Source organism: Indicator indicator, chromosome 32 (genome assembly GCF_027791375.1).
Source record: "Indicator indicator isolate 239-I01 chromosome 32, UM_Iind_1.1, whole genome shotgun sequence".
Taxonomy (NCBI): Eukaryota; Metazoa; Chordata; class Aves; order Piciformes; family Indicatoridae; genus Indicator; species Indicator indicator.
In genome coordinates this window covers 7597283-7619904 of record NC_072041.1, presented here as the reverse complement: position 1 = coordinate 7619904, position 22622 = coordinate 7597283, and the positions used below count along the sequence as shown (strand labels likewise).

Below are 22622 nucleotides of genomic sequence, written 5' to 3'. Positions count from 1 at the left end.
TGGGGACAGGGTTGGATGGCCACAGAGGTGCTGGGTTGATGGTTGAACTCCATGACCTTGAAGGCCTTTTCCAAGTGAAAGAATTCCATGATTCTATCACTTAGCTCCAACCCTAGGAGCTATTATGAGGCCAGACTCACTTTCTGGGGGGGCCATAGTCAGACCTTGTGTGGTGTCCCCTGCAAGCTGCTGCCACGCTGCATTTCCAAGTGCTGCTGAAGCATTGGAGGTGAGTGAGAAAAGCTCCCAATGAGAGCCACACACCCCACTTGTCACCTCTTCTTTCCTTTTTTTCTTTTTTTTTTTTTGGTCCCAAAAGATGCTTTCCAACCCCATTTCCCCTCCCCTGCTGGCTCTGCAGAGTCCTGAGGAGGGATATTAAATTCCAGCAGCACCTGACCCCGCAGGGAGTTGGTGTGGGGACAGCTGCAGCCACAAAGGCCTCTCCCACGCCCAGATGAGGATTTAATTAAAACAAAGACCATGAAAGCCATGCTGGGTCCTGCTGCCTCCCCGCTGCAGGTGACAGACCCACCCCCCAAAAGCCTGTGCAGCAACCCAAGGGATGAGACAAACACCAAGCTTACACCTTCAGCACTCCCCAGAAGAAGAGGGTTGCAGCCAATTTATTTTCCACCCAGGAAAACCAAACCCTTTAGAAGGAGAATCAGAGAATCATGGAACTGTCAGGGTTGGAAGGGACCCCAAGGCTCAGCCAGTTCCAACCCCCCTGCCATGGGCAGGGACACCTCACACCACAGCAGGTTGCTCACAGCCACATCCAGCCTGGCTGCAAAAACCTCCAGGGATGAGGCTTCCACCACCTCCCTGGGCAACCTCTGCCAGTCTCCCACCACCCTCATGGGGAAGAATTTCTTCCTAACATCCAATCTGAATCTACCCATTTCTGGTTTTGCTCCATTCCCCCCAGTCCTATCACTCCCTGACACCCTAAATAAACCTATGCTGAGCCCAGGGATGGGACAAGCACCCAGACTGCACCTTCAGCACCCCTCTAAAGGAAGAAGAATTGCAGCCAATTTGTTTTCCACCCAGACAAACCAAACCCTTTAGAAGGAGAAATAAACCCCTGCTGAGGCCAGGGATGGGACAAGCACCCAGCTTCCACCTTAAGCACCCCTCTAAAGGAAGAACTGCAGCCAATTTGTTCTGCACCCAGACAAACCAAACCCTTTAGAAGGAGAAATAAATCCCTGCTGAGGCCAGGGATGGGACAAGCACCCAGCTTCCACCTTCAGCACCCCTCTAAAGGAAGACTTGCAGCCAATTTGTTCTTCACCCAGACAACCCAAACCCTTTAGAAAAAGCAATAAACCCCTGCTGAGGCCAGGGATGGGACAAGCACCCAGCTGGCTCTTTCAACCCCATCCCCCCCCCACCCCCCAACCTAAAGGAAGAATTGCAGCCAGTTTGTTTTCCACCCAGACAAACAAAACCCTTTAGAAGGAGAAACAAAACCTAGCCAAGCCCGGTGCTGGCACAGCCCCAGCTCAGCTCCTGTGTCACACTGAATATTTTACAGCGTGGGTTTAAGGGTGGCTCGGTCACAGCAGCTTCTCTTTGTTGCTGAGTGGGGAGAAGGGGAAAAAAAAAAACAACAAACCCAACCAACCAACCTCACATGGGAGCTTCTTTAAAATCTAGGGAAAAAAAATAACCCAAAGAAGCCCCAACCCCTCGTGGGTGTCTTGGGTGCATTTCCCCCCCTGCCACTGATTCATGCCCCACCGCCAGGAAGCGCGGCCGGGCACCGCGCACACCCAGCCCGGAGGTGGGATTAAGCTGGGCTTTGCTTAATCCCCTCCCAGTAGCCAGGCTTTATAAATTCCCCCCCATCCCCCCCCACCCCGAGCCACCCATCACAAGCACCTAAGGGTGCCCCAGGGGCCTGCCAGCATGGCCCAGCAGCGCCGTGTCCAGCTCTCTACCCAGCGCCCCACCAGCACCGTCTGCGTGCTGGGCACTGAGCTCTCCCTGGACGTCTGTGGGTAAGCAAGGGAAGGAGGGGGGGAGGGAAGGGAGGTGAAGAACAAAATCTGCTTTCTTTTTTGCTTTTATCTCATTAATCAAGCTGATAAATATAGCTCAGAGCTATTCTGAGCTCTCCTTTCAGCAGCAGAGCTGGGGTGGATCTTCCCGGGGATGTTGAGCCCAAGGGGGGACGAAGATGCTCAAACTCAGCCTGGTTGTGACCCCCTCTCCGAGGGAGCATTTTGTAGGGGTTTGGAGTGCAAAAAGCCCTCCCAGGAGCTTTTCAGTGATGCCCCAAGCTGGGTGCAGAGGCTGTTGTGTCCTCCTCAAAAATGGAATTATTTCCTGGTTTTGGGGAGGAATGTGGAGAGTGAAACCACCACGGGGTTGCTGCCCGGGGTGTCACCTCCTGGCCCCAGCCCAACCTCAGGTGGTTTGCAGCAGCAGCTTTTTGCTCCTTTTTTGTTTTGCTTCCTCAAAGCTCAGCTCAAGCAACAGCTTCCCTGCTTTGTTTTCCTCCATGCATCCCATCCAGCCGCACAGCTGCTGCAGGCAGCAGCCCATTCTCTCCCACTGGCCCTAGGGTGGGTTTTACCCCTCTGTTTTCCTTCTGGCAGCTTTGGATTCCTGCTCCTTGGCACATCTCCCGTGGTCTCTCATGCTGGGGAGGAGCACTGCCAGTTGCAGCCTGTCCCAAGGTCTCAGTTTTGCTTCCCTCTTCAGGGGATGCAACCTGGCAGGGCTCGCTGCTGTGGGGTGAAGTGGGGATGTTTGGGGGGGTGTCCCAGACAATAAACCCCTCATCCTCAAACAGCTCCAGGCCTTGGCTGTGGTGGAACATTCCAGGATTTGTGGTATTTTTGCAGGACTTGTTGCAATTGCATGTTGCAGGATTTGCTGGATGAGCAGAGGGTTGGAGCTGCTCTGCTATGAGGACAGGCTGAGAGAGTTGGAGTTGTGCAGGCTGGAGAAGATGAAGGCTTCCAGGAGACCTTCTTGTGGCCTTCTAGGATCTGAAGGGGGCTCCAAGAAAGCTGGGGAGGGACTTTTGAGGGTGTCAGGTAGTGATAGGACTGGGCGGGAATGGATCCAACCGGTCCCCATGAGGGTGGTGAGAGACTGGCACAGGTTGCCCAGGGAGGTGGTGGAAGCCTCATCCCTGGATGTTTTTGCAGCCAGGCTGGATGTGGCTGTGAGCAACCTGCTGTGGTGTGAGGTGTCCCTGCCCATGGCAGGGGGGTTGGAACTGGCTGAGCCTTGAGCTCCCTTCCAACCCTGACAGTTCTGTGATTCTATGATTCTATGTGGCAGGATTTAGTGCAGCTGCACAGTGCAGGATTTGTTGCAGTCACATTTTGCAGGATTCAGTGCATGTTGCAGGACTTGTTGCAACAGCACCTTGCTGGATTTGCCTTCCATTTAAGGATTTATGATGACTGCATGTTGCAGGACTTACTGCAGTTCTATTGTGCAGGGTTCATTGCATTTTGCAGGACTTGTTGCAATGGCATCTTGCTGGACTTGCCTTCCATTAAAGGATTTATTATGACTGCATGTTGCAGTTGCATTTTGCAGGGTTCATTGCACGTTGCAGGACTTGTTGCAGTTGCATTTTGCAGGGTTCATTGCACATTGCAGGACTTGTTGCAGTTGCATTTTGCAGGGTTCATTGCACGTTGCAGGACTTGTTGCAGTTGCACCTTGCAGGATTTGCTGACTACTGTGAGATTTGCTGCATACTGCAGGACTTGCTGCAGTTGCACCTTGCAGGACTCATTGCTAGAAGATGGTGCAGGATTCATGGTGTTTTTGCACACCTGGTTGCAATTCCATGTCGCAGGATTCCTTGCATTTTGCAAGGCAGGATCTGCATCTCCTGCAGATAGCCTCATGCTAGATAGAATCACAGAACTGGGGAGGCTGGAGGAAGCCTCCTGAGATCACAGAATCACAGAACCAATCAGGTTGGAAGAGACCTCCAAGATCATTAGATCCAACAAATTACCCAACCCTCACTGATCACCCAGACCATGGCACTAAGTGCCTCATTCAGGCTTTGCTTAAACACCTCCAGGGATGCTGACCCCAGCCCCTCCCTGGGCAGCACATCCCAAGGGCAATCTCTCTGTCTGGGAAGAGCTTCTTGCTAAGCTCAAGCCTAAACTTCCCCCTGCACAGCTTGAGACTGTGTCCTCTGTTCTGTACTGGGTGCCTGGGAGCAGAGCCCAGCCCCCACCTGGCTACAACCTCCCCTCAGGTAGTTGTAGACAGCAATGAGGTCTGCCCTGAGCCTCCTCTTCTCCAGGCTGAACACCCCCAGCTCCCTCAGCCTCTCCTCACAGGGCTGTGCTCCAGACCCCTCCCCAGCCTTGTGCTCCAGACCCCTCCCCAGCTTTGTTGCCCTTCTCTGGACATGTTTGAGCAACTCAACATCTTTCTTGAACTGAGGGGCCCAAACCTGGACACAGTACTCAAGGTGTGGCCTGACCAGTGCTGAGTGCAGGTGCAAAGCAAGGTGGGGGCAGGTATCCTTTTGCCCATACCTGCAGGAGGAGGATGAACTGAGGGAACCTCTGGATGGGCTTCACCATCAGCCACCCCCAGCTCATCAACTCCAACCTGTCACCTGTTGAATGGGAGAGGAGATCAACCCCCCCTGGCTCCATCCTCCTTTGGGGTAGTCCTAGAGGGAGATGTTCAACATCTTTGTTGGTGCCATGGACAGAGGCATTGAGTGCACCCTCAGCAAGTTTGCTGATCACACCAAGCTGTGTGGTGCTGCTGACAGCTGGAGGGAAGGGATCCATCCAGAGGGACCTGGACAGGCTGGAGGGAAGGGATGCATCCAGAGGGACCTGGACAGGCTGGAGAGGTGAGCACAGGACAACCTCAGGAGGTTCAACAAGACCAAGGGCAAGGTCCTGCAGCTGGGTGGAGGCAATCCCAAGCACAAATGCAGGCTGGGCAGGGACTGGCTGGAGAGCAGCCCTGAGGAGAGGGACTTGGGGGTGCTGGGGGATGAGAAGCTCAACAGGAGCCAGCAGTGAGCACTTGCAGCCCAGAGAGCCAAGCAGAGCCTGGGCTGCAGCAGGAGAAGTGTGGCCAGCAGGGTCAGGGAGGTGATTCTCCCCCTCTGCTCCACTCTGCTGAGACCACTCCTGGAGTACTGCATCCAGTTCTGCAGCCTCTGTTACAAGAGGGCTATGGAGATGCTGGAAGGTGTCCAGAGAAGGGCCATGAGGATGAGCAGAGGGCTGGAGCTGCTCTGCTATGAGGACAGACTGAGAGAGTTGGGGTTGTGCAGTCTGGAGAAGAGAAGGCTCTGAGGTGACCTTCTTGTGGCCTTCCAGTATCTGAAGGGGGCTCCAAGAAAGCTGGGGAGGGACTTTTTAGGATCTCAGGGAGTGATAGGACTGGGGGGAATGGAACAAAGCTGGAAGTGGGGAGATTCAGATGGGACATGAGGAAGAAGTTCTTCCCCATGAGAGTGGTGAGAGCCTGGAATGGGTTGTGCAGGGAGGTGGTTGAGGCTCCATCCCTGGAGGTGTTTGCAGCCAGGCTGGATGAGGCTCTGGCCAGCCTGATCCAGTGTGAGGTGTCCCTGCCCATGGCAGGGGGTTGGAACTGGCTGAGCCTTGAGGTCCCTTCCAACCCTGCCTGATTCTAGGATGATTTCTATGATGATTCTATGATGAGCTCTCCCCTCAGCCTCCTCTTCTGGGCACTAACCAAACTCCACCTCCCTCAGCCTCCTCTTCTGGGCACTAACCAAACTCCATCTCCCTCAGCCTCCTCTTCTGGGCACTAACCAAACTCCATCTCCCTCAGCCTCCTCTTCTGGGCACTAACCAAACTCCATCTCCCTCAGCCGCTCCTCCCAGGACTCGCGTTCGAGGTCCTCCACCAGCTTCTGCTGCTCTTTGCCCTGCCAGCAGACCTCTCACTGGCCTTTTCCTCCCTGCCCAGCTCTGCACCCAAAGGTGCTGTCACCTTCCACGTGCAGGGGACGCCGGGGGTGAAGCTCTATGTGGTGCATGAGACTCAGAGCATCAAGCTGCCCTCCCTCGTGGGCCGCTGGCCCCTGGCCGCCGGGGCCGAGGTGCTGCTGGCCATGGATGCTCTCAGCAAGGACGTGGGGGATGAAAAGGTGGAGGCTGAGGGGGGGCTGGAGGGGGGCTGGTGGGTGTTGGTGTGTTCTGGAGGGTGCTGGAGGGTGTTGGTGGGTGCTGGAGGGTGCTGCTGAGGGCTGGTGGTGGCTGGAGGCTGCTGGTCGGGGCTGGAGGGTGTTGGAGGGTGCTGGAGCATGCTGGAGGGTGCTGGTGGGTGCTGGAGGGTGCTGGTGACTGCTGGTGGGTGCTGGAAGGTGTTGGTGGGTGCTGGAGGGGGCTGGAGGGTACTGATGGGGACTGCTGGTGGGTGCTGGAGGGTGTTGGTGAGGGTTGGTGAGGGCTGGTGGCGGCTGGAGGGTGCTGGTTGGGGCTGGAGGGTATCGGAGGGTGCTGGAGGATGATGGAGGGTGCTAGTGGGTGCTGGTGGGTGCTGGAAGGTGTTGGTGGGTGCTGGAGGGTGCTGGTGGGGGCTGGTGACTGCTGGTGGGTTCTGGAGGGTGCTGGTGGGTACCAGTGGGTATTGGAGGGTGCTGGAGGATGCTGGAGGATGCCAGAGGGTATTGGTGGGGGAACTGGTGTGTGCTGGAGGGGGCTGGAGTGTGTTGGTGACTGCTGGTGAGGGCTGGAGGGTGTTGGTGGGTGCTGGAGGATGTTGGTGGGTACTGGAGGGTGCTGAAGGGTGTTGGTGGGTGCTGGAGGATGTTGGTGGGTGCTGGAGGGTCCTGAAGGATGTTGGTGGATGCTGGAGGGTGCTGGTGGGTGCTGGAGGGTGTTGGTGGGTGCTGGAGGATGCTGGTGGATGCTGGAGTGTGCTGAAGGATGTTGGTGGGTGCTGGAGGGTGCTGAAGGGCATAGGTGGGGACTGGAGGGTGCTGAAGGGTGTAGGTGGGGGCTGGTGGGGGTGGAGGGAGCTGGTGGGTGCTGGTGGGGGTGTTGGTGGGTGCTGGAGGGTACTGCTGAGCAGCAGGCAGGGTCTGGCCCTTCCTTGCACGCTGGCAGTGAGCAGCTGCTCCTCCTTCAGGTCAGGATTTCCTACTTTGGGGAGTCCGGCGGAGTGCCCGTAGGCAGAGCCATGCTGTACCTCACCTGTGTGGGTAAGTGAGGGGGCACAGGACCCCCAGCAGGTGGCACCAGCTGGGGACAGCCCCTCCCAGCATCCCTCTCCCCGCAGAGGTCTCGCTGGATGCCGACACCAGCCGCAGCGGAGCGGTCAGCAGGACGCTGCTGGACAAGGTAGAAAAGGAGGGCTGGGAGCCCCCTGGGACCACCGTGGGAGGGGTCAGGGGGGTGGCTGACACCCCCAGCCCTGCTTTGTTCCTGGCCTAGTTTAGAGCAGGACAGATGCTCAGTTGCCCCAAAAGGGGCAAAAAGAATGATGGGGGTTGGATAGTCAGAGAATCAGAATTGTCAGGGTTGGAAGGGACCTCAAGGCTCAGCCAGTTCCAACCCCCTGCCATGGGCAGGGACACCTCACACCACAGCAGGTTGCTCAGAGCCTCATCCAGCCTGGCTGCAAAAACCTCCAGGGATGAGGCTTCCACCACCTCCCTGGGCAACCTGTGCCAGTGTCTCACCACCCTCATGGGGAAGAATTTCTTCCTAACATCCAATCTGAATCTACCTGTTTCTAGTTTTGCTCCATTCCCCCCAGTCCTATCACTCCCTGACACCCTCAAAAATCCCTCCCCAGCTTTCTTGGAGCCCCCTTCAGATACTGGGAGGCCACAAGAAGGTCTCCTTGGAGCCTTCTCCTCTCCAGACTGCACAACCCCAACTCTCTCAGTCTGTCCCCATAGCAGAGCAGCTCCAGCCCTCTGCTCACCCTCATGGCCCTTCTCTGGACACCTTCCAGCACCTCCAGATCCTTCCTATAATAGGGGCTCCAGACATGGCAAGTTTAAATGGAAAAGCAATTAACAGGCTACAAAAGCTCCAAAGCATCAGGGATGAGCATATTCCAAAGCATACAGAGCTCCTTTACACCACACCCAAAACCCCCAACCCTTCCCTTCTCCCCACCTGGGGTGCACCCAAAACCCTCAGGGCTCTTTCTTCCCCCCTCCCCAAACCATTGTGAGGCTGGTCAGGTCTGAAACTGCTTCCCCTCTGTTTCTTACCCTGGCATTAGACCTGAAGATACCAAGAGGTCCTCCACTGTTACCTGACAAGAAAGCATCTCCCAAGGGAGCAGAAAGGGACTGAAAAGAAAGGGAAAGACTTTGCAGCCAGATTTATCAGGGTGCAGGCTTTATGGGAAGCAATCCACAACTGCCTGCCTCCACCTACCAGGCTGGACACCAGAGGTGTAACCTTGTGGCTTTCAGTTTAGGAGCTTAAACTGCCCTTGCTTCTTACCCTGGCATTAGTCCTGAAGAGACCACAGGGGGCTGAGATAATCCCCCACCATTACCTGACAAGAAAGCATCTCCCATGGGAGCAGAGAGGGAGGAAAAAGAATGGGAACCATTACCTGACAAGAAAGCATCTCCCATAGGAGCAGAGAGGGAGGGAAAAGAAAGGGAAAGACTTTGCAGCCAGATTTATCAGGGTGCAGGCTTTATGGGAAGCAATCCACAACTGCCTGCCTCCACAGGCTGGACACCGGAGGTGTAACTTTGTGGCTTTCAGTTTAGGAGCTTAAACTGCCCTTGCTTCTTACCCTGGCATTAGGCCTGAAGAGACCACAGAGGGCTGAGATAATCCCCCACCATTACCTGACAAGAAAGCATCTCCCATGGGAGCAGAGAAAGAGGGAAAAGAAAGGGAACTATTACCTGACAAGAAAGCATCTCCCATGGGAGCAGAGATGGAGGGAAAAGAAAGGGAAAGACTTTGCAGCCAGATTTATCAGGGTGCAGGCTTTATGGGAAGCAAACTGCCTGCCTCCACCTACCGAGCTGGACACCAGAGGAGTAACCTTGTGGCTTTCAGTTTAGGAGCCTAAACTGCCACACTTCCCTTTCTGCAGGCTACTTGGACCTGGGGTCCTGATGGGCACGGAGCCATCCTGTTGGTGAACTGCGACCGCGACGACCCCGAGGCCAGGAGTCTGCAAGGCACCAAGCCGGACAACCGCGACACCACCGTCCGCTCCTTCGCCGGTACCTCCCCGGCCCATCCACAAACCCCTCCCCTTCCTCATTTTTTCCCCTCCTCCTCCCACCCTGTGGCGGGTTGAAAATTCCCCCTCCCCCCTTTCCCCTCTCCGATGTTAAATTTGCCAGCCCAGCCCCGGATGGAAGCAAAGGGAAGCTGCGTTGGCATGCAAAGCTGCAGCCTGCAAGGGAACGCAGTGAATACGTACAAAACAGACAGGATCGGCAATGTTTAGAGAGATCGACGATGTTTAGAGGGATCGGGGATGTTTAGAGGGATCGGCGATGTTTAGAGGGATCGGCGATGTTTAGAGGGATCGACGATGTTTAGAGGGATCTGCAATGTTTAGAGGGATCTGCAATGTTTAGAGGGATCGACGATGTTTAGAGGGATCGGCGATGTTTAGAGAGATCGACGATGTTTAGAGGGATCGACGATGTTTAGAGGGATCGACGATGTTTAGAGGGATCGACGATGTTTAGAGGGATCGGCGATGTTTAGAGGGATCGACGATGTTTAGAGGGATCGGCGATGTTTAGAGGGATCGGCGATGTTTAGAGGGATCGCGATGTTTAGAGGGATCGGCGATGTTTAGAGGGATCGACGATGTTTAGAGGGATCGGCGATGTTTAGAGGGATCGGCGATGTTTAGAGGGATCGACGATGTTTAGAGGGATCGACGATGTTTAGAGGGATCGGCGATGTTTAGAGGGATCGGCGATGTTTAGAGAGATCGACGATGTTTAGAGGGATCGGCGATGTTTAGAGGGATCGACGATGTTTAGAGGGATCGACGATGTTTAGAGGGATCGGCGATGTTTAGAGGGATCGGCGATGTTTAGAGGGATCGGCGATGTTTAGAGGGATCGGCGATGTTTAGAGGGATCGACGATGTTTAGAGGGATCGACGATGTTTAGAGGGATCGGCGATGTTTAGAGGGATCGACGATGTTTAGAGGGATCGGCGATGTTTAGAGGGATCGACGATGTTTAGAGGGATCGACGATGTTTAGAGGGATCGACGATGTTTAGAGGGATCGGCGATGTTTAGAGGGATCGGCGATGTTTAGAGGGATCGGCGATGTTTAGAGGGATCGGCGATGTTTAGAGGGATCGGCGATGTTTAGAGGGATCGACGATGTTTAGAGGGATCGACGATGTTTAGAGGGATCGGCGATGTTTAGAGGGATCGGCGATGTTTAGAGGGATCGGCGATGTTTAGAGGGATCGACGATGTTTAGAGGGATCGGCGATGTTTAGAGGGATCGGCGATGTTTAGAGGGATCGCGATGTTTAGAGGGATCGCGATGTTTAGAGGGATCGGCGATGTTTAGAGGGATCGGCGATGTTTAGAGGGATCGGCGATGTTTAGAGGGATCGGGGATGTTTAGAGGGATCGACGATGTTTAGAGGGATCGGGGATGTTTAGAGGGATCGGGGATGTTTAGAGGGATCGGCGATGTTTAGAGGGATCGGGGATGTTTAGAGGGATCGGCGATGTTTAGAGGGATCGGGGATGTTTAGAGGGATCGCGATGTTTAGAGGGATCGGCGATGTTTAGAGGGATCGACGATGTTTAGAGGGATCGGGGATGTTTAGAGGGATCGGCGATGTTTAGAGGGATCTGCGATGTTTAGAGGGATCTGCGATGTTTAGAGGGATCTGCGATGTTTAGAGGGATCGACGATGTTTAGAGGGATCGACGATGTTTAGAGGGATCTGCGATGTTTAGAGGGATCGACGATGTTTAGAGGGATCGGCGATGTTTAGAGGGATCTGCAATGTTTAGAGGGATCGACGATGTTTAGAGGGATCTGCGATGTTTAGAGGGATCGACGATGTTTAGAGGGATCTGCGATGTTTAGAGGGATCGGCGATGTTTAGAGGGATCGGGGATGTTTAGAGGGATCGGCGATGTTTAGAGGGATCGGCGATGTTTAGAGGGATCGACGATGTTTAGAGGGATCGACGATGTTTAGAGGGATCGGCGATGTTTAGAGGGATCGGGGATGTTTAGAGGGATCGGCGATGTTTAGAGGGATCGACGATGTTTAGAGGGATCGGCGATGTTTAGAGGGATCGACGATGTTTAGAGGGATCGGCGATGTTTAGAGGGATCGGCGATGTTTAGAGGGATCGGCGATGTTTAGAGGGATCAGCGATGTTTAGAGGGATCGACGATGTTTAGAGGAATTGACAATATTCAGAGGAATTGACAATGTTTAGGGGGATTTGCAATATTTGTATAGGCATTGATAATATTTTTACAGAGATTGTCAATATTTTTGCAGGGATTGACAGTATTTATTTACAGGCATTTACAATATTTCAAAGCCTCACAGTATATCAGAGGTCGGAAGGGACCTCCAGAGATCATCCAGTCCCAAGCCAGAGCAGGGTCACCGAGGGTAGTCTGCACAGGAATGCATCCAGGTGGGGTTGGAAGGACTCCAGAGGAGGAGACTCCACAACCCTCTCTGGGCAGCCTGCTCCAGTGCTCTGTCACCCTCACTATCAAGAAGTTTCTCCTCATGTTGAGCTGAAATCTTCTCTGGTCAAGTTTGAACTCATTGTTCCTTGGCTTATCTCTGTGAACCACCCAAAAGAGCCTGGCCCCCTCCCCTTGCCCCCCACCCCTCAGCTATTGACAGACATTGATCAGATCCCTCTCAGCCTTCTCTTCTCCACACTAAACACCCCCAGGGCTCTCAGTCTCTCTTCACAGGGGAGATGCTCAAGTCCCCAAATCATCCTCCTGGCTCTCCCTTGGACTCCCTCCAGCAGGTCTCTGTCTCTCCTGACCTGGGGAGCCCAGAACTGGACACAGGATTGCAGCTGTGGTCTCAGCAGGGCAGAGTAGAGAGGTAGAAGAACTTCCCCAGCCCTGCTGGACACCTTTCTTGCTGCTCCCCAGGATCCCTTTGGCTCTCTTGGCCACAAGGGCACATTGCTGTCCCATGCAGAACTTGCTGCCCACCAGCACTCCAAGGTCTTTCTCTGTGGAGCTGCTTTCCAGCAGGGCATCTTCTAACCTGTCCTGGTGCCTGCTGTTATTCCTCCCCAGATGTAGGACCCTGCACTTGTCCTTAGTAATTATATATTTATGTATTTACAGGTATTTATATATTTACAGGTGTTTACAATATTTACAGGCATTCACAGTTAATAAACAGCACAAGAACCACCCCCTGGCCAAAAAAAAATACCACAAGGGAGCTGCTAATAGCTTCCCACTCGCTTCCCCTCCCTCCTTGCCTCCCTGGACAGAAAGGGACAAGAAAAAAGAGCAGAGAGTTATTTCACAGAAATCACAGAAATATTCAGGTTGGAAAAGCCCCTCAGGATCACGAAGTCCAACCCAGAACCCTACCCTGCAAGGGTCACCCCTAAAGCATAGCACCCCAAGCACCACATCCAAACCACCTTTAACACAGCCAGGGTTGGTGACTCCACCACCTCCCTGGGCAGCACATTCCAATGCCTGACCACTCTTGCTGGGAAAAAAATTCTTCCTAATGTCCAGTTTAAACCTACCCAGTCAGCACCTGAGGCACATCCCACACAGCCAGCCCCCACCCCACACAACCAGCCCCCATCCCATGGGATTCTTTTGCACTTCTCATTATTTTTCCTTTTTTTACACCCAATAGTGATTCACAGATCTAAGTTTTCTGTCTGTTATCTACCCAATGGGATTGTTTGTCTCTTATTTATCCAATGGGATTGTTTGTTTTTCTCTTATCTATCCAATAGGATTGTTTGTTTGTTATCTCCCTGATGGGATTCTTTAGCACTTCTCATTACTTTCCTTTCTACATCCAATAGTGATTCACAGATCTAAGTTTTCTGGCTGTTATCTATCCAATGGGATTGTTTGTTTGTCTCTTATCTATCCAATGGGATTGTTTGTCTCTTATTTATCCAGTGGGATTGTTTGTCTCCTATCAATCCAATGGTATTGTTTGTCTCTTATCTATCCAATGGGATCCTTTAGAACGTCTCATGATTTTCCTTTCTACACCCAATAGTGACTCACAGATCTAAGTTTTATGGCTGTTATCTATCCAATGGGATTGTTTGTCTGTTATCTATCCAATGGGATTGCTTGTGTGTTATCTGTCCAGTGGGACTTATTGTTTGTCTATTATCTATCCAATGGGATTGTTTGTCTCTTATCTATCCACTGGGATTATTTGTCTGTTATCTATCTGATGGGACTGTTTGTCTGGCTGTTATCTACCCAATGGGATCCTTCAGAACTTCTCATGATTTCCCTTTTTACTCCCAGCAGTGATTTATTTCCGTTCTAACCACTCTCTCTTTGAGATCTGTGGAAAATTTGAAAGCTCCAGCCTAAAACTACAACACCCCCCGAACCCCCCCTCAAATTTTCCTTCCTTCCTTCCACCCCTTTTCCTCTCTCCCCACCCCCAGACCTGAAGGACATGTCACAGTTGGTACTGCGCACCCGGGGTCCCCGCACCATCTTCACCGGCCACCGCCTCGTCCTCCACACCGACTACAGCACTGCTGACAGAGTTGGCGTGTTCTACAGTGGCAGTGAGTGCCTGCTGATGGGGTCCAGGGGTGGGGGTGGGGAACACACCACCCCCAAATGATCAGGATCCAACCTGATTCACTGAGTTGAAAACTGGCTGCTGGCTGGGCCCCAGGAATTGGAGGGGAGGGAGGGGAGATGACTCCGGTCAGTGACCGCTCACAAGTTGGTGAGCTCACTCCCCAGAGCGTGGTGCTGGGGGCAGATTCTGTTTAATGTCAATGATCTGGAGGAGGGGATTGAGTGCACACTTAGTTTGCAGATGACACTGAGTTGGGTGGGTTGGATGGATGAGCTGAGGCCAATGGGATGAGGCTCGACAAGGCCAAGGGCTGGGTCCTGCACTTGGGTCACAACAACCCCATGAAGGCTCCAGGCTTGGGGCAGAGTGGCTGGAAAGTGCCCAGCAGAGAAACACCTGAGGGATGTTGGTTGACAGCAGCTGTAGGTGAGCCAGGGTGTGCTCAGGTGGCCAAGAAGGTCACCAGCACCCTGGCCTGAATCAGCAAGAGTGTGGCCAATAGAAGCAGGGCAGGGATTGTCCCTCTGTTCTGGGCACCGGTGAGGCCACACCTTGAGTCCTGGGCTCGGGTTTGGGCTTTTCACTCCAAGATATAAAGCTGGAAGTGGGGAGATTCAGACTGGATGTGAGGAAGAAGTTCTTCCCCATGAGAGTGGTGAGAGCCTGGAATGGGTTGTGCAGGGAGGTGGTTGAGGCCCCATCCCTGGAGTGGCAGGCTGGATGAGGCTCTGGCCAGCCTGCTCTAGTGTGAGGTGTCCCTGCCTATGGCAGGGGGGTTGGAACTAGATGATCCTTGTGGTCCCTTCCAACCCTGACTGATTCTATCATTCTAAGATATATCAGGTGATAGAACAGGAGGAGATGGCCTGAAATTGCCCCAGGGAAGGTTTAGGTTGGAGAGTAGGAAAATTTTCTTTGCTGCAAGAGTGGTCAGGGATTGGGACAGGCTGCCCATGGAGGTGATGGAGTCCCCATCCCTGGGGGTGTTCAAGAAAGGTGTGGCCATGGCACCTGGGGACATGGTTTAATGGCCATGGTAGTGTTGGGTTGTTGGTTGGACTCCATCATCTCAGAGGTCTTTTCCAAGCCAAATAATTCTATAATTCTCTGATCTTATAAAAACCTTGCAGGGGGGCAGATCCAACAGCTGCATCCCACCTCCATCCCCTGGGGCTGGTTTATCTCCTGCACCAAGCGAACTTGTGCTTTACGGGGTCAAAAATACCCTTTTTGGTCAAAGTTTTAGCAACTAAAAGGCTGCAGAAGAGGGGTTCAGCTGTCTGAGGGGGGCTGCATGGTGCTTGCACCCACAGACAGCATGGCACTGAAGGAGTACAAGCACGTGCTGGGGGGCTTGAAGCTCTCCTACACCATCAAACCCAGCCGGCACCAGGATGAGAGCATCTTCTACGTGGAAGGCCTCTCCTTCCCTGACGTTGACTTCTCAGGGCTGGTGGCTTTCCATGTGACGCTGCTGGAGAGCCCAGAGAAGGTATCGGCTGTGGGAAGGGTTGGGATGAGCCATTACAAGGGGGAGGAGATCCCAAACCTTGTCCCCTCCTCGCCCCAGGACTTGCTGGAGACTCCGATTTTCACCGACACGGTGGTTTTCCGCATGGCTCCCTGGATCATGACCCCCAACACCTTAGCACCACTGGAGGTCTTTGTCTGCAGGTGGGTGCTGAGTGGGTGGCTGCATCCTGCCTTGCTGCTGGCTCAGCTCCCACATCCCATTTTTCCTTCCCAGCGTGGAAAACAATAAGGATTTCGTGGCAGCTGTGCGTGCCATGGCTGACAGTGCCAAGTGCCCGCTCACCATCTGCCCGGCGCTGGACAACCGCCAAGACCGCTGGATCCAGGTGGGTGCAGGATGGTGCTCAGCCCCAGCCTTGCTGCAGCAGCTCCAGATGGACCCTTCTCCACCTTCTCCATCCCTTCTCCACCTTCTCCATCCTTTCCTCATCTTCTCCATCCTTTCCTCATCTTCTCCCTCCCTTCTCCTCCCTTCTCCTCCTTCTCTCTCCTTCTCCTCCCTTCTCTCTCCTTCTCCCTCCCTTCTCCCTCCCTTCTCCCTCCCTTCTCCCTCCCTTCTCCCTCCCTTCTCCCTCACTTCTCCCTCCCTTCTCTCTCCCTTCTCTCTCCCTTCTCTCTCCCTTCTCTCTCCCTTCTCCCTCCCTTCTCCCTCCCTTCTCCCTCCCTTCTCCCTCCTTTCCTCATCTTCTCCATCCTTTCCTCATCTTCTGCATCCCTTCCTCATCTTCTCCCTCCCTTCTCCATCCCTTCTCCCTCCCTTCTCCCTCCTTTCCTCATCTTCTCCACCCCTTCTCCACCTTCTCCATCCCTTCCTCATCTTTTCCATCCCTTCCTCATCTTTTCCATCCCTTCCTCATCTTCTCCATCCCTTCCTCATCTTCTCCATCCCTTCCTCATCTTCTCCATCCCTTCTCCATCCCTTCCCCATCTTCTCCATCCCTTCTCCAGGATGAGATGGAATTTGGCTACATCCAAGCTCCCCACAAGACCTTCCCTGTCGTCTTCGACTCACCTCGTGACGGCGGCCTGATGGATTTCCCTGTCAAGCGCATCCTGGTACCTGACCCCTTCCCTCCTCCCTCCTCCAACGAGGCCTAAAGCTCTGCAAAACCCTAAAAAAAATTAAATTAGAACAAATCCAATTTTTTCCTTGCATTTTTTTTTTGAAGAGGGGAAGAGCCAGCCCCACGGCTGGGTTGGGAAAGCTTCACTTTGAGCACTTGCAGCTTTTTTTTTAACCATAATTGTACTTTCTTTTTAAACCATAATTGTCTTTTTTGTAAACCATTATTGCATTTTTTAACCATTATTGACTCTTTTTTAACCATTATTGACTCTTTTTAACCGTAATTGTAATTTTTTTAAACCATTATTGCCATTTTAAACCATTATTGCCATTTTTAACCATTATTGCCATTTTTAACCATTATTGCCATTTTTAACCATTATTGCCTTTATTTTAACCATTATTGCCATTTTTTAACCATAGTTGCCTTTTCTTAACCATTCTTGACTCTTTTTAAAATACAATTGCATTTTATTTAACCATTATTGCCATTTTTAACCATTACTGCCTGGGTTTTAACCAGTATTGCCTTTTTTTTACCATTATTCCCTTTTTAAAACCATTATTGACTTTTTTAAACCATTATTGCATTTTTAAAAACCACTATTCCCTTTTTTAAACCATTATTCCTTTTTCTTAATCATTATTGACTCTTATTTGACCATTATTAACTCTTTTCTGACCACAATTGCCTTTTATTTAACCATTATTGCCATTTTTAACCATTACTGCCTGGTTTTCAACCATTATTGCCATTTTTAACCATTATTGCCTTTATTTTAACCATTATTGCCATTTTTTAACCATTATTGCCATTTTTTAACCATTATTGACTCTTTTTTTTCAACCATTATTAACTCCTTTTTTCTAACCACAATTGACATTTTTTTACCCATTCTTGCCTTTTCCCCCTCCCTTTTCCAGGGCCCTGACTTTGGTTATGTGTCCAGGAAGGCACCAGAGGGTGCTTCCGGCCTGGATTCCTTTGGGAATTTGGAGGTGAGCCCCCCAGTGTCGGTGCAGGGCAAGGAGTACCCCTTGGGTCGCATCTTGATCGGCAGCAGCTTCCCCAGGTGAGAATGGGAGGGGTTGGAAGGGACCTCTAAGCTCATCCAGTCCAACCAGCAATCCAACACCACCATGGCCACTGACCCATGTCCCCAAGTGCCATGGCCACACATTTCTTGAGCAGCTCCAGGGATGGGGACTCCACCAGTTCCTTGGGCCTGTTCCAGTCCCTGACCACTCTTTCAGGACACAAATTGTTCCTCATCTCCAACCTAAACCTCCCCTGGCACAACCTGAGGCCATTTCCTCTTGTCCTATTTCTTGTTCCTTGGGAGAAGAGACCAACCCACCTGGTTCCAACCTCCTTTCAGGGAGTTGGAGAGAGCAATGAGGTCTCTCAGCCTTCTTTTCTCCAGGCTGAGCACCCTCAGCTCCCTCAGCTGCTCCTCCCCAGCCCTGTTCTCCAGACCCTTCCCCAGCTTCCCTGCTCTTCTCTGGACCTGCTCCAGCCTCTCAATGTCCTTCTTGGAGTGAGAAGCCCAGAACTGAACCCAGGACTCAAGGTGTGGCCTCACCAGTGCTTAGTACAGAGGCACAATCCCAGCCCTGCTCCTGCTGGCCACACCATTGCTGATCCGAGCCAGGCTGCTGGTGACCTTCTTGGCCACCTGTGCACACTGCTGGTTCATCTTCAACTGCTGTCCACCAACACCCCCAGGTCCTTTCCTGCTGGGTAGTTTCCAGCCACTCTGCCCCAAGCCTGGAGCATTGCATGAGGTTGGTGTGACCCAAGTAGGAGTTGGCAGAGACCTCCAGCAATTACTGAGTCCAACCCCCCTGCCAAAGCAGAGTGACCTAGGGCAGGTCACACAGGAACACATCCAGATAGGGCTGGAAAGCCTCCAGAGATGGAGACTCCACCACCTCTCTCAGCAGCCCTGCTCCAGGGCTCTACCACCCTCAAAGCAAAGTTCCTCCTCGTGTTTAGGTGGAACTCCCCATGATCAGATGCTGTGCCCATTTCATGCCACACTTGAGGGTCTTTGCAAGCCAAGCATCACCTTGCCCCCCCCCCCTCCCCATCCCCCCCTCCCAGAGTGGCAGCTCCCTCCTTGTGCCCCCCCAGGTTCGGTGGCCGGCGGATGGCCAAAGCTGTCAAGGACTTTCTGATCGCCCAACAAGTGCAGGCTCCAGTGGAGCTCTTCTCAGACTGGCTTCTTGTTGGCCACATAGATGAGTTCCTCAGCTTCGTCCCCGCTCCTGACCGGAAGGTAACGAGTCCCAGGGAGGGGAAAAAGTGAGGTGCAAGCTTCAAATCCCTCCCTCCCCCCCCAAATCCTCCCCTTTCTCCCTCCCCAGGCTTTCCGGCTGCTCCTGGCCAGCCCCAGCGCCTGCTACCAGCTCCTCAAGGAGAAGCAAGAGGAAGGCTTTGGTGAGGCTGCGATGTTTGAAGGTAGGGGGTGGATGGAGACTGGGGCTTGGTGGGGTTCCCCTCCCCTTTCTCCTGCAAAATGTAGCGTGGGGGACACACACAACACCCCCAAACCCAGCTGCTGGCTGGGAAGTGCTGGTTGCAGCTAGGGGAGGAGGGGAGAATTGAGCAGAGTTAGTTTAAAAGACACATGAGGTGGATTTCCCTGCTGGGGATGGAGATCAGAGGTGGGGTGGGAGCTCCTGGCTCTGACCCAGGAGCCATGGAATCCTAGAGTGGTTTGGGACCTTAAGGAAGGACTTTAAAGACCTAATGGAATTGACTTCAAAGAACATCCAGTTCCACCCTCCCTGCCATGGGCAGGGCCACCTCCCACCAGCCCAGGTTGCTCAAGGCCTCATCCAGCCTGGCCTTGAACACCTCCAGGGAGGCAGAGTCTCATCCCAAGGCTCCTGCCTCGTTTTCTGTGCTGCAGGACTGCAGAAGGTCTCCAAGCCAACAATCAATGAGATTCTGGCCAATGAAGAGCTCCGGAAGTTCAATAACTATGTTCAGGTGAGGCTCCTTTCCATCCATCCATCCCTCCATCCCTCCATCTGTCCAACCAGCCCTCTGTCTGTCCGTCTGTCCCACCATCCAGTCACCCATCCCTCCCTCCCTCTACCTCTCCCTTTGTCCATCCCTCTGCTGCTGTCCCTCCATCCCTCCACCCATTCCTCCCTCCATCCATCCGTCTGTCCACTGCTTTGTCCATCCCTGTCCTTCCATCTACTCACCCATCCCTTAGTCTCCCTGTCCACCCATCCACCCACCCATCTCTCCCTCCATCTGTCCACCCAGCCCTTTTTCCATCCATTTGTCCCTCTGACCATCTACCTATCTATCCTTCTGTCCATCCTTCTGTCCCTCCAACCATCCACCTATCTCTCCACCATCCATCCATCCACCCTGCCATCCAGCCAGCCTCCATTCAGCATCCATACATCCATCCAATCCATCCAACTCTCCAATATCCATCCATCCACCCTGCCATCCAGCCAGCCTCCATTCAGCATCCATACATCCATCCAATCCATCCAACTCTCCAATATCCATCCATCCAATCCATCCACCCAGCCAGCCAACATCTATCCATCCATCCATCCATCCATCCATCCATCCATCCATCCATCCATCCATCCATCCCCCCTCCAATATCCACCCATCCACCCTGCCAGCCAGCCAGCCTCTCTCCCTTCCTCCACCCCCCACCCATCCACCCCCACCTCCCACCCACCCATCCACCCTCCCACCCCTCATCCATCCCTCCCGCTCTCCATCCCTCTCTCCATCCCTCTCTCCACCCACCCATCCACCCATCCAATCCATCCATCCATCCAATCCATCCATCTACCCATCCAATCCATCCCTCCACCCATCCAATCCATCCAATCCATCCACCCACCCATCCAACCCCCCATCCACTATCCATCCATCCACCTTGCCAGCCAGCCAGCCTCCCTCCCTCCCGCCACCCACCCATCCACCCCCCCTTATTCCCCCTACCCATCCCCCCACCCACCTCTCCATCCCTCTCTCCATCTCTCCATCCACTCATCCATCTCTCCACCCATCCATCTCTCCAGCTACCCATCCCTCCACCCATCCAATCCATCCAGTCCCTCCCCCCATCCAATCCATCCACCCATCCAATCCATCCATATATCCACCCATCCATCCATCCATCCATCCATCTATCCAATCCATCCATCCATCCCTCCCTCCCTCTCTCCCTCTCCAGCCCCACCACTGACTCCTGTCTCCTCCTTCCCACCAGAGCTGCATCAACTGGAACAGGGACATCCTGAAGCGCTCTCTGGGGCTGGCTGAGCAGGACATCATTGACCTCCCCCAGCTCTTCCGGGGCAAGGTGGACAGCGGGGCCGAAGCCTTCTTTCCAGACATGGTATCAGTCACCCTCCTCTCCTTGCCCTGAGCCCTGGGGTGTGGATCTGGGCTGGGATTTGTCTTCTCACCACCCTCCATGTGCTGCAGGTGAACATGCTGGTGCTGGGCAGGCACCTGGGCATCCCCAAGCCCTTTGGCCCGGTGGTGGGTGGGCAGTGCTGCCTGGAGGAGCGAGTGAGGGCACTGCTGGAGCCCCTGGGCCTCACCTGCACCTTCATTGACGACTTCTTCTCCTACCACCTCCTCCTTGGGGAGGTTCACTGCGGCACCAATGTCCGCCGGAAGCCCTTCGCCTTCAAGTGGTGGCACATGGTGCCATGAAGTGGCTCCAGCACCAATATTCCTCCTCCCCAAACCCTGCTCCCCCATCCCTCCAAGTGCCTTCAGAGGTGGTGGCTTGAAATAAAAATGGGCTGCAGCTTTCCCCTGGTCTCCTGCTGCTGGCTGAGGAGTTTGGGGCTTGGTGACACAGGGGAAGGTGGTTTTCCACTTGCTGGGTAACACTTGGTGGCGGTGCGGCACAGGGGCATGGCTCTCCCAGCACAGCAGTCACAACTGAAATGGTTACACTGGGGGGGATGACAACCCAGTGAAGAGAAATTGTTTGGGTTGGAAAAGGCCTCTAAGATCACCAAGTCCAACCAGCAACCCAACACCACCATGGCCACATCCCCAAGTGCCATGGCCACAGGTTTCTTGAACACCTCCAGGGATGGGGACTCCACCACCTCTCTGGGCAGCCTGTGCCAATCCCTGACCACTCTTGCAGGACAGAAATTGTTCCTGATATCCAACCTAATAATTTCCTAATATTCCAAGTTGGGTGGGCTGGATTGATGAGCTGAGGCCAATGGGATGAGGCTCAACAAGGCCAAGGGCTGGGTCCTGCACTTGGGTCACAACAACCCCAGGAAGGCTGCAGGCTTGGGGCAAAGTGGCTAGAAAGTGCCCAGCAAAGACCTGAGGGTTTTGGCTGACAGCAGCTGGAGGTGAAGCAGTCAGTGCCCAGGTGGCCAAGGTGGGTGACCAGCACCCTGGATTGGATCAGCAAGTGTGGCCAGCAGGAGCAGGGCAGGGACTGTCCCCATGGAGTGGGCACTGGGGAGGCTACACCTTGAGTCCTGGGTTCAGGTTTGAGCCCAGGGGTTGGAGCAGGTCCACAGAAGGGTGAAGGGTCTGGAGAAGGGGTCTGGTGAGGATCAGCTGAGGGACTTGGGGTTGTTCAACCTGTAGAAAAAAGAGGCTGAGGGGAAACCTTCCTGGTCCTGCAGCCAGACCAGGGCACTGCTGAAGCCACCCTTTGAGCACCACATTGAGTTGCGAGGCCCTTACTCCAAGAAGGACAGGGAGGGGCTGGAGCAGGTCCATCACCACTGGGTGAGGACCACCCTTTGAGCAGTGGTAGACCAAGGAGATCCTCAGACAGGGCTACACAAGGACGTGATTTATTTAAACATTTACTCCCAGAAGTAAAAAACCAAAACCCTCCCCAAGGAAGAGAACAAAGCCCCCAGCACTGCCCAGGCCCTGCCAACACCCTGCCAGATCCTCCTGCTCCAGGTCATTTCCCTCCCTCCTGCACAGGGCTGTGCCTGGAGCAGCTCCATCAGGCTCCAACTCTTCTTTTATAATTTTTGTTTGTTTTTTTTCTTTTTTTTGAGGGTAAAAGTGGCTTTTTGGTGATTTCACCCTCCCCACCCCCCATTTGATCAGGACTGTGACATCTGCTTGTCCCACAACCCTCCCCTCCCTCCCCCCCAACCCCCCCCAAAAAAATAAAACCTCCACCAATATTGCTAACCAAAAGCAGATTAGTTTTGTTTTCCCTCCCCAGCTGCTCTCCCTGTCTTGGGTATTTC

General features: G+C 53.5%; 1 protein-coding gene across 1 annotated transcript; it reads left to right on the top strand.

Annotated features, from left to right (window-relative positions):
• The first annotated feature begins 1917 nt into the window (after positions 1 to 1917).
• On the top strand, positions 1918 to 21084 carry LOC128977435 (protein-arginine deiminase type-3-like). The gene is made up of 16 exons (XM_054394972.1): positions 1918 to 2009; positions 5959 to 6139; positions 7123 to 7195; positions 7273 to 7334; positions 9070 to 9202; positions 13632 to 13757; positions 15091 to 15269; positions 15348 to 15451; positions 15525 to 15636; positions 16259 to 16366; positions 17301 to 17449; positions 18511 to 18655; positions 18744 to 18837; positions 19292 to 19371; positions 20633 to 20761; positions 20851 to 21084. Exons 1-16 carry the CDS (start codon positions 1918 to 1920, stop codon positions 21082 to 21084), a joined length of 2001 nt encoding a protein of 666 aa, XP_054250947.1.
• Positions 21085 to 22622: the final 1538 nt, after the last annotated feature.